At 37.5% G+C, this 12,392-nt stretch overlaps 1 protein-coding gene across 10 annotated transcripts in view; it reads right to left on the bottom strand.

Annotated features, from left to right (window-relative positions):
* The window catches only part of map7b (microtubule-associated protein 7b), a 44,279-nt gene that overhangs the window by 18,124 nt on the left and 13,763 nt on the right, over window positions 1-12,392 (bottom strand). For all 10 annotated transcript variants that reach the window (XM_065285188.1, XM_065285190.2, XM_065285185.2 and 7 more), the window contains exons 2-3: window positions 5,390-5,512; window positions 5,240-5,314 (exon numbers count right to left, since the gene is read on the bottom strand). In XM_065285188.1, coding sequence (XP_065141260.1) covers window positions 5,240-5,314; window positions 5,390-5,512 — 198 coding nt within the window. The remainder of the gene's footprint in view (window positions 1-5,239; window positions 5,315-5,389; window positions 5,513-12,392) is intronic.

The following is a 12,392-nucleotide window of genomic DNA, read 5'->3' as shown; positions in this document are numbered from 1 at the left end:
TGTACAGGACCTTGAATTCACAGTAAGACAGTTTAAATAAAAGTATTTGTAAAATGAAAAAATGCAAATGCATACTGTCCAAATGCCGAAACTAACAGTTTCATAACAGTCTGTAAATAGTAAAATGAAGCACTACAATAATCTAAAACAAGCAATATTCATTGTCCAATCTTGCTCTGGACTGTTGGTCTTGGTCAGTAACCCCTTACACAAATCTAGGTGTCATGGTAAACCCTTCGCCAACAGTTTACATAACAACTGTACCTTGCCACAGCAACCTGCACATCAAGTTGTGCATGTGGTTGTGAAGAGAATGAAATGTTCAGACACTGACAGCAAAAGAAAAACAGCCCAAAATAACCCTGCATTTTACATGATAATGGTGTTTTTTCTAAAGTTCTTTAGAGGTCAGAAGTCAAGTGCTGAAAAACATTCGGCCACAAATGAACATAACTTACTAACGACAACAACCCACCGGAAGATGTAAAACTCCATTTAGACATGTGAACTGTGAATACTAAACACTGACTGAACAGGTAAAGAAATCACCTCAAATAAAACATTAATTAATAGAGATGCACCGATGTATCGGCCAATAATTGGTGACGGTCGATAAAAGCATTTTTTCACACTATTGACTGATAGTATATCCTGAAAATAATAGGAAAATGCAATTAATTTGAGCTCTGTGTATAGAAAAGGTAAAGAAGAAACATCACTAGTTTAATTTTTTTTACGATTCCACGATCACAGAACATGGCGCAAAATCAACAATATGCCACGTTATTTTGCGATCCTGCATAATTTGTTATTTCATCGCAAAATAATCTAAAAAAATTAAATGGACGCTCCAATTTTTGGGAAAATATGCTCATTTTCGAGCTCCCCTAGAGTTCAACATTTGATTCTAACTGTTTTGTAATCCATTCAGCTGATCTCCAGGTCTGGCGTTAGCACTTTTAGCATAGCTTAGCACAATCCATTGAATCTGATTAGACCATTTAGCATCGCGCTAAAAACAACCAAAGAGTTTCAATATTTTTCCCATTTTAAACTTGACTCTTCTGTAGTTACATCATCTACTAATACCAACGGAAAATTTAAAGTTGCGATTTTATTATAAACATTCGGAAGCCCTATGATGACAAACGCAAACAGAAAGATCGGTTCATGATATCAGCAAATTTAGTGATCGAGTCATTTAATGCCGTTATCGGCCGATCTGCGGCCGATCTATCGGAGCATCCCTACTGTACGTCTGTCATTTTCAAACTTTTTAAAGAGTGACCAAAAAATAATAATAATTTACGCGATGTGCCTCTCTCAGTGTGGGTTATAAGAACTGATTAATTATTTTCTTATTAGTATCAAACATTTATTGAATTGGTTAATTATTTTAATAACATTTACCGTAAATCATCCTGGCGTCTCAGTTTTTACTCACTTTTAAAACCACTTTGTGACAGCTGTCTATGTTAATCAAAAAACAAGTTGTGTTTATTTGTCATATTTTTTTATTTTGTTTCTCTGTTCTTATTAAATCACTGAATGTTCACCTTATTATTTAATTACTTGAAAAACTTTTTAATAATAATTTAATATTAGACAAGCATTGGTATCCTAATTAGAGAGAAAAAAATAGTCATTTTAATCGCAAAAATCAATCGCGAAATCTTGGAGGGACTGTTATATGAATAAATAAAATTCAGAAATTTTATTTTTCAGAATGTAGTTAATGCTAAGTTAATATAACCACCAAACTATTGGTATCAGCATGGGTATCAGTCCGTATAATCAGCCATCGGTGGATAAATTTGACTATCGGTGCATCTTTAGTTAATAACCCAAAATAAATAATCATTTACTCAACATCATGCCTTTCCAAAGATCTGTGTCTCTATGTTTTGTGCCATGCAAACAAGTAAATATCCTGGTCAATTTGTACACCGTATTAAAGCACTCACTTACTTTTAAAGGTAGGGTATCTGATTTGATCCTGAAACATTTTTAGTTATGCTGGTTAAAAGTCTCCTCACATCCTGATAGCAATCACTGTGTTAAGTTGTTTAAATGTATTTGTGTAAATTTATGTCATCTGTGAAAGGCGTAGGACCAAAAAAATGTTCAACAAATCATAGATTTCGGTCCGAACGGACGTTTCCTTTTATGTCCCTCATACGTAAGCGTAATTTAAATTCCCACCGCGCAGCGAGTCCACGCAGATACCATACATCATCGGCGCGTTCACGTGCGCTCTGTCTGTAAACAGCGAGAACAGCAAACTTTTCTGCTGAATTGACAACCTACACAGGAGCAACAAAACTAAATGCATCTTTTATAACAACAACAGCAAAAACTGCCTGGATCAGCAAGAGCAAAAATCCAAATTAACATCTGTAACTTTACTGCTTTACCACGAGATGCAAACAGCTACAGGAGGCAAAGGGTCTGAAAGGGTCGTTGCACTGTTTATTTTGGTAAGGTAGGTATGCGATATGTTTGTATTGAGATGGATTCAGATATTCTACTTTGATGAAACGTTGTGTTGCTTATGAAATTTGTGTTCGTTTACGGATTAGCATAACGATATAGTTACTACGTCTACACAACCGAACGTGTGCTTAAACTAATTCTGATGTAAACCAGTTGTTTATGTTGGTTATTTTCAGAGGTGTAAAGTACTCGAGTAAATGTACTTCGTTACTGTACTTAAGTATTTTTTGGGCTACTTTGTACTTGTACTGAGTATCAAAAATATAGGCAACTTTTACTCTCTACTCAATTACATTTTTGATAGGGTATTTGTACTCTTTACTCCACTACATTTGAAATGACACTTAACGTTACTCGCTACATTGTTTATTCGTCAAATAAAAACAAGACGAAAGTGTCAGAGGGTGATGATGGATAGAATCTGTGGTCGCGAGGTTACACGCACACACACAACTGAGGGACTTAATTTGGCTCTGCGCAGAGCAATCGTATGAAATCAAAGTACTGCGAGAGCGAATCAAATGCATATGGAGAAGTTTGGTCTCGCGGTACTTTGATGTCAAACGCTGAATGGCTTGCGTTGAGCCACCGTAGCGGGACATCTGCGTGCTGCATATGTCATAAACTGTAGAGAAAAGTTTGTGTCTGGTCTGAGAGAAGAGATAAAGAGCAAACATATGGATGCATATCACATTTGCTTCAGTCAAGGGACCCTTTTTTAAACATGTGATGCTACAATCAAAACAAAAGTGATGCACGATTGCAGGAGGGTCATCCCGCAACTCAAAGGCAAGCACAAATGTTTATATACTCTGATGCTACCTTATCAGCTAACCTGAGCTGGTACATAACTTGATATAACTTACTATAAGCCTAAATAAACCAGCGATGTCCTGTACTGATTGCCCGAGTAACTTAAATACATTATAAGATTGATAATAAGTGTACAATTTCACTGTCCTCACATTTAATCAAGTATGCTGTAATGTATTTACTGTAAAGAGGGATGCATGATGGAAGAAATGTAGTGCACTTAATGTGAGATAGTGGTGTTACGTACTACATGTGTTTACAATTAATCTTTCAAATGAACAACTTCACGTTTTTAATATGCATTATCATATTTCTGTTAGTGTAATTTTAGTTTACTGGAATTTTCTAAATATAAAAATTATATCTTTTTTAGGATAGGCCTATATAAGAATATTTGGTAACACTTTACAACAAGGTTCATTAGTTAACAGTAGTTAATGTATTAACCAACTTGAACATTTATTCATCTTTGTTAATGTTAGTTAATAAAAATGTAAGCTTTAATTGTTTGTTCATGTTAGTTCAGAGTGCATTAACTAATGTTAACAAGATTTTGATAAAGTATTAGTAATTGTTGAAATTAACATTAACAAAGATTAATAAATGCTGTATAAGTGCAGTTCATTATTAGTTCATGTTAAAGGAACAGTATGTAAGAAATTTATATCAATTAATCATAAAATGACACTGATATGTCACTAGACATTAAGAAATCATTTTCATTTCAAATACTTATATCACTGACAACAGTGGTCGCGCCAGGATATTGTCATTTAAAAAGTGGAGTTGCAGCCCTCAACTGATGTTTATGTTGTCATTTTGTGTATTGGCCACCAGTTGTGTGATTGCAGTACCAAGTTTTGCGATTGCAATATCAGTTTTGGCCACAATCCTACATACTGTTCCTTTAACTAATGTAGCCAACCAATATTAACCAATGAACCCCACTGTAAATTGTTACCATATATTTATATCACAAAGTTAGGCTATATATTTTTCAGCATGGCACATTCAAGTACACAATGACACCAGACTAAAATTAAATGGGTTTAAATTAAATTTAATGTAGATTTCTAGACTAAAATCTCATGGCATTTAGTTGAATAAAATTAGACTATAACTAAATCAATTCAGATGACAAAAATATGACTAAAACTAAATTAAATTTTAGTTAAAAGACTATGACTATGTTTAATCTGTGTTTGTTCTGCCAGGTCAAAATTTTGAGGTGTTTGATTTCTTTTCTATATTAGGAAATAAAACCTCATAAATAAACTTTCTTAGTTTTCACTGCCCAGACCTACAATGTCTCTTTGTGTTGAGGACTAGTGCATCTTTGAGCCAACATTCAGTACGAGTAAAAATACTTGAGTACTTTTAAAATGGGTTACTTTAATACTTTTACTTAAGTCGTATTTAAATTGGTGACTTGTAACTTGTAGTGGAGTAATTTTTACAGTAAGGAATTTGTACTTTTACTCAAGTATGGCTTTCAGCTACTCTTTACACCTCTGGTTATTTTGGAAGTGTTATTCACTTTGTACTGCAAAGTTTTCTCACTGGTGAATGAGACATGAGACGTGACCGTCTGATCTGTGCGTGTTCATGTGTTTGGAAAGAGGCGTGACTTTGGATGGCGATTTGACTTGAGGGTGGGATTGGGATTTCATTGCTAGGCGGCTACGTTAGCATTTTTCAAAATGTGTTACCCTACCTTTAATATCGAAAACAGTGGTCAGGAGATTCAAGTTTGGAAGAAGTGAGTACATCATGACCAAATAATAGTTTTCAGGCAAGCAATTCTTTTAAGACCCTCATTAGAGCTTAGAACTTCTGATCATAGATCAGTGCTATATTTATTTTATCCTGTATGTCAAGCGCAAAATAAAACACTGAATTACGTGTTAAAGTGCATGAATAAAATGTGTAATACCATTCTGTTTGTCCAGCTCCTCCCGTCGCTCGCGGGCGAGTTTCTGTCTTTCTTCATTCTTCACCATCAGAGGCTCTGTACACATACACAAAACATGAGCTTTCACAGTTTACCTTAAATAGCTTTCAGTGGTTATTGTGGGTGTCTGACCTGGTCTGGTAGCAGTGTGTATCTCTGTAGGACTGCGAACGGTGTAGGTGTTCTGTCCCGAGGCGGATGACTCGGGTCGACTCCATGATGACTTGTCATCTGCTCTGAGGTGGTAGTCAGAGCCTGAATCAAAGAAAGAAAAGATAAAACAGGATTATTAGGAGAACATCAACCTAGCTTCACAAAAAACTATAGTAATATTTATAATAGAAATAGCTACTTAAGATCAATGGATGTTTTTTTCTGCTGAAGATTTGCATTGCAGTTTACATGTAGGGATTGCTTATAGAAAGAAAACACTGTAGTTTATTATTAAGTAGGTCTGAACCAAAAGCTCCAGTCATTTCTATAATGGTAAGTTGAATGCACCAAGATTTTAATATTTCATTTTACTGCCATTTGTACAGAATGGTGCTTTTCTACTTGAAGATAACTTAAATGAGGTTTCCCCTCATACACATGGACACATTTTTTTTATTGTACTGAACAATAGTTTTTGGCCTGCCTGAAATTACCACGTACGATAAACAATTCAAAAACAGATGCTGAATAGGCATAAGAATTCTTGGGTAAACTAATAAAAGATGTCAGCTGACAAGAGTATTGTGCAAACAGAAAATGTGTTTGCAGTGTTACTCTGATCAGACTATGACACAAAACTGTGTATGAACACGAGGCTCATAAACAAACCATCAACCTGTGATCAGTCATGGATACAGAACCAATCAATGACACGAATCAGTAAACCGGCTGAATTATGCTATTGATTCTTGCTCTTAAACCAACCAGCATCTTGCTGTATCATTCATTACCACACCCACGATCAATAACACAGTATCAGCTAAAGAACACAATAATTTCAGGGTGATGAGTTAGGTGTCTTTAAAATAATATACCAAATAATACTACTGCAGATGAGTAACAATCTAAGGGGCCAATCACACAGAACGCGTTTACAGCAGTGGCAGGCACCTTTTTTACCCCGGATTTCCACCGACTGCAGAACGTCTGCGGATCCGTTGCGGAACGGCGGCGGAGTCAATCGGTTTCCATTCAAGTCAATGTGTGTATTTCCACTGACTGCGCTCCGAATCCGTCACAGCTCCGGCCATTCGCAGCCCTCTGGCACAAATACGCAGAGCTTCTATTTTTGACGGATGCCGGACAGCTCCGCAGGGCGGAGCCATGACTTTATCGCGTGATCATACCTGAATTCGCGAGAACTCGTGTTTTTTTATTAAATCTTTGCAATACAAACATTACAAACACACACAAATAAAGTCATTAATACAGAAACAACAAATAAGAGACAGGAACAGAGCCAGGGGGAGTTTCAAATAAATACATTAAAGATAAAGCATAAATAAATGTTTTAGCGCCTTCTTATTTTTTGAATTTTGGATGGATTTGATGTACTGCTCTGTCTACGCGAGATCTCGTATTGTGATCTGGGCTCATAATTCAGCGGCATAATGGGCAGAGACAGAACTAGGTATCGCGCGATCATCACGTGAATTTGCGAGACCTCATGGATCCTCGTCACTTCAGCACGCAGCCGCTCTGCAACAAATACGGAACTGGTGGGTACTGACGGACGGCGGAGTGCGGAGCCGTAACGCAGCGGAGCCGATCTGCAGCCGCTCCGCAGTCGGTGGAAATCCGGGGTAAGGATAGACAGACGGAAGTGAATAGGCTTGTTGTTCGACTTCATGCGGCGCCTTCAAGAATCGACTGCCGGATGACGTCAAAGTACCGCGAGAGCGATTCGCGAAATCATACAGAGTCTGCTTTTATATCGCGTAACTTTGACGTCATCTGGCTGTCAGTTCTTGCAGCATCGCATGAAGTCGAAATGAATTTCGCCTGTTAAAATGGTTTTGCGGCGAACCCCTTGCGTTTTGGCCATCTCCTGCGCCACAAATTTTTGAAAGAACGCTCAGAGCGGAAAAACGGCCAACCTAAAATAGAAACCAAAACAGCCATTACTTGCTCTAAATTCCCACTAACATTTCCAGGATAATGTTGCTCTTGATACTGTATGTCCCATGACCAAACTCTGTCTGACCTATTTGAACAGATGCCAAAGACTCTTGATATCACCTTTCTGAGAACAAACAATGTGCAACGTCTCAGATGGTTACAGAGAGCAATTTATGAAATGATTACTTGATTTGATATGGATGAAGGTCTTTTATGTTTCAGATTTCATTCAATTCTGCAGTTTCTACAAGGCCAACAGAGAACAGGCACACACAGAGGAAGCTTTTTACTACAGTAATACAATCTAACCTGGATGTATTAGTCTTCCGCTGAGACTTATTAAACCAACATACACATTTAGCAATCCCAGAGAGAATGTAAAGCCTAAAATGTGTCTGCGTGTGTGCATTTCGCAGCTTATTTGATGGTAAGGAAGACCCAGAAATACGCATGACCGCAAATTAGAAAGCACAAGTAATAACATCCTACAGATTTCACTTTGAATTACAATTCCTACATGACAAATTAATGAATCTTTGCCACCCTTAAACTTGTAAAACCTGTTAAAACTTGAAAGCCACATTTGTTTCATCTAAAGCCATTTGATGTGTGTACCATCTAAACAAACCTCCAGCGATTGTGACTGTGCCTTCAACATGACACCCGTAGGGCGTGTTTGTGTGAATACCTGATTTTTCTTTATCGTATTTTGTTACTGAAGCTGCTTTTGGCGTGTCACATTTATCCAAAAGCTTAAGGGTAAAAATACTTAAAGCTCAAAACTCAAAGATATACTTCCTGATGAGGTAACAAATGCCAGAATTAACCAAAGGGGCTGTTTACACTTGGTATTAAGATGTGTTTTCATCGATCGGATCACAAGTGGACGAGAGAGACACATTACGTTTACACCTGGTATTTAAATCCGTCTCTTTTGTCTACTTTCGACCGCTTCTGTCCTGAAAACTGTGAGGGGGTGGTCTGTGAGACGGTGGGCAAGTCTCTCTGCTGTCATTCAAACCCGAGCGGGAGTAATTATGAGTTTATATGGACGCAAACTAATATTATGTCAGAGTCCACTGCTTGTTTAGCAAGTAAACATGCTGCACAGAGTTTTGTACGTGTGTATGTTAGAGCTTTCTCTGAATTTTCAGCGCAATTGATGAAATAGGATTGCGCAACTTTCACACGCTTTCAAAACGAAACTACGGAGATCTGACGCTTTAGGTTTATCAATGAAAGGCTAAAAATAGCGCTGTTCACCGTATGTTCACGCCAGAAGTCAAAAAAGACGTAAAACTTGTGTTTAATACCTAAGATGAGATAAATGGGCGGAGAGAAGGCGGTCGCGTGTGGCTGTTCGAACACATTCAACCACATGCGCGTTCCGCAACTCCAAAGCGATCCGATCGAAAGTGGTTTCGACTACCTCTGGATGTGGTTGAAAGTGGTCGAAAGTGGACGAGCTCAAAACGTTTTGAACACCGTTTACACCTGGCTTGACGAAAACGCATTTTAATGCCAAGTGTAAACAGCCTCAAAGTGTGAAATTAATACCGGCTACCCAGATAAAAGCAGGAACTTTTGCACCGGGATGGGTAATTTTGTCTTATTGTTATAGGAGACCAATAAAAATTCACATTCTGACATAGTTAGGATCATCTTAAATCTCAAATATGGTGTAATTTTAGAAAACATTGTTAATGTAAACATTCAGTCGAACATCATAATTTATGTTCAAAAGAAGAAAAAAAAGATAATTTTCTTTCCGAATGAACTATTCTTAAAAGCTTTGAAAGCTTATTGTTAATTGCACAAGAAAACAGCAAAAAACCGTGATTGCTTGAAATTAAATGATTTGCCACAAACATATTCAACCAAGCGCCGTGGAAAACATTCAGGTTTCTATTTAAGCACATCACATACAGTGGCACAAGCTCCCACACCGACCATGAACCTTTGGTCTGAACTCTCTGCATGATTAGCTTACTAATCTTCCTTCATCGTGAATGTTGGACTGTGTCAGTATTTAGTGACAGAACAACCATGTTAAAGGGAACAGTATTTATACTGTAACAAGACCACATGCAACATAAACAAGTTTAATCAATTCATCGGTTAGAGCAGCTACACAACATTTACACAAAACACAAGTTAGGCTCAAACTATAACAATGCGCAGTTGTTTTTCTGTCTGTATCTTTTTGTATTTTTGCAAAAAGTAAGGCAAAAGCATGTTTAAGTAGTTTTGTTTAATTATTAATGTTCTTTAAAACACACAGCGAGTGGCAGTGAACATCTGAGGCTTTATTTCTCCTATGTAGGTTAAAGAGGAATTAGGAAACCACCCTCCATACTGGCACTTTGAGACTGTATTTGCCACATATGCTCACATACCCTTCCAATTTACACTTTCTCATGGGAGGTTGGTCATGGGACATACAGTATCTCTCAAACCCATATTCAAATAAGAACACAGATACATATGCAAACTAAACATGAACACAATGACACATTCAGTGAGACTTTTATGTCCACATACTCCTTTAATCCTGTCAATGTGCGTTGTCCATTTTGGCTCTGTTGTGAATGGTTTCCATGTCACTGTGTGTAGCAGAGCAGAACCGCTACAGTCATATCAAGGCTGAGATCCAACGACAAAGCATTGGATAAATGCGTAGCCTATGTAAATCAGGAGTCATGCTTTTGTTATACAAGATAAAATACACGAGAGAGCAAGAGAGAGAGAGAGCAAGGTCAAAACTGAATGCTCATTAGTATCCACCTGTTTCTTGACGTAAATGTGGGTGCCGCCATCTTTGAGCTTTCCTGTTTATGACTTCTGGTGAGCCACTAAAGTCAATGGTACTCTATTGCGAAGGACACAAGTGTGCCGCTGGCTGTTTACTGTTTATTATGAAATCCAGGAACACCAACATCATTTGTGCAGTTAGGGGTTGCCATAATAGCTAATACAAACGCAGCTAATAGCTAAAAGCTAATACAAACGCAGTAAATCTCTACAAAACATTTATTATAACCAAAATAAATGCACAAGAACTGAATGTGTATGTGGCGCACATGCACTCATGATCTGTATGTACAAATCCATCCAGTAAAACCTTTCATAGAAACCAGGCCAGCTGACAGTCTTGCCTGGGCCCGGGACAAGATAATCTTGGAGGGCCCCTCGGCCCCCCTACTTTTTCCTGGTAACAAGACATTTGGCATTATCAGATTCATGGCCCACGAATATGGCATTATTATACATTTATATAGTAGTTAAATGTAGTACTGACACTATATACTGACACAAAATAACTTTTAATTCATATACTGTAACGTCAACCCCCTCTTTTGAAAACCTCTATTTTTTTCTTTTCTTTTCTTTTCTGAGCACCGGACTTGTGCTGAGTCTGACCAGATATTTTGAGCGTACTGAACTTCAAATCAAATGACATCATAAAATTTTGATCAGTGGCCAAACCATTTTTGTGTTGGGCGGGGAGTTTCTTGACCACTATTTCAAGTATAGGAAGGAAAACAAATAAAAAGTTTTTTTTAATCTCAAATACAGTCACCTCCATAAATATTGGAACAGAAGCACATTTTGTGTTATTTTAGCTGTTTACCAAAATGTATTCCAGTTACAGTCATATTATGAATATTGGTGTGTTGTTTTTTTATCTGGATGTACCAAATTGTTGATGTGGCCACTCTTAATGTTCCTTTTGAAACCTAAATATGGTCTGTATCACTTGCATGGAGACATCCCTGAACAGGATGATTTGGGTTCACAGCCACAGCTTTCAAATACAATTGCCACACTTAAAATCAACTCCAGACCTTTAACATCTGTCAGGAAATTATTTAACAAATAGACAATACCTGACCCCTTTAAAAAGGGGGAGCTACATATTAAACGGCTGTAATGTCAAAATCTTTTAGCCAATTTGGATGTGAATACCCTCAAAATAAAGCTGAGAGTGTGCACTGTAAGCCAATATTCATAATATGACTGTAACTGGAATACATTTTGGAAAACAGCTAAAATAACACAATATGTGCTTCTGTTTCAATCGTTATGGAGGTGACTGTATTAGATTTTTTCCACAAATATGCCTATTTTCTTTATTTTTTTAACAATTCCAGTGTTTCACACAGGATTTTGAGAGACTGTGGTGGTGATGACGTCACACGCCGATTAGCATATATGTGGCGTCATTGCGTCATGTTTTACTCTTTAATCTGTCACATTATATTGCATTTTAACACAACTGAATGCTATTTTTACATATAATATTAAACAGGACCCAGTAACGACCCAGTAACTGATTGTTAATGTATGTTAATGTCAATGTAAATCCAATCAGCTCTTTCTTTAACTGCTGCTAAAAACGCGCCCTCATCTGACAAAATCATCATACATTTACATTGAGGCTGTACTGATGTTGCTCTTAGGTGTTGTTGCGTTATGAGCGCTTTTTATTGTAAACACGAGTGGTAGTTTTATTGTATGTCGCGTATAGCGCAGACAATTTGTTGCAAATTCAGAATATGAGAGAATACACGGTTAGTGTTACTACAGAACACGTGCACGAGCAAACCGCATCATAGGTAGGGAGAGAGCTCAGACACCAGAACGGGTATGTGTGGTAATGATTGCTGACCTTTTGTTAAGTCACTCATGATGAACTCGATCAGCCATCTTCTCTATCAGTGACATCCGTGACTGTTGACGTTTACGCGAAAAAGAAAATAAAAGGAACACGGAGTTAAAATACTTTTGACTGTAGAGAGAGCCGCGCGGCTTGCAACAGGAGAGAGAGGGGAGGGGCGCGCGCTGTTGAGTCGCTGCATGCAACGAGAGGAGGAGGGAGGCGCGCTGAACGCGCCCTACAATGAATATAGTAAAATTAAAATGTAAATGGTACTCATGAAAAATCTATTTGTGGCGGCCAGTATTGATTCTGTGACAGATAAATCAATGTATGGGAAATACTGAATTATTCCATAGGTTCCAG

The sequence above is a fragment of the Paramisgurnus dabryanus genome, chromosome 21 (genome assembly GCF_030506205.2).
Source record: "Paramisgurnus dabryanus chromosome 21, PD_genome_1.1, whole genome shotgun sequence".
Classification (NCBI taxonomy): domain Eukaryota; kingdom Metazoa; phylum Chordata; class Actinopteri; order Cypriniformes; family Cobitidae; genus Paramisgurnus; species Paramisgurnus dabryanus.
Note: the sequence above shows the minus strand (reverse complement) of the source record. Positions and strands in the feature narration are given on the sequence as shown.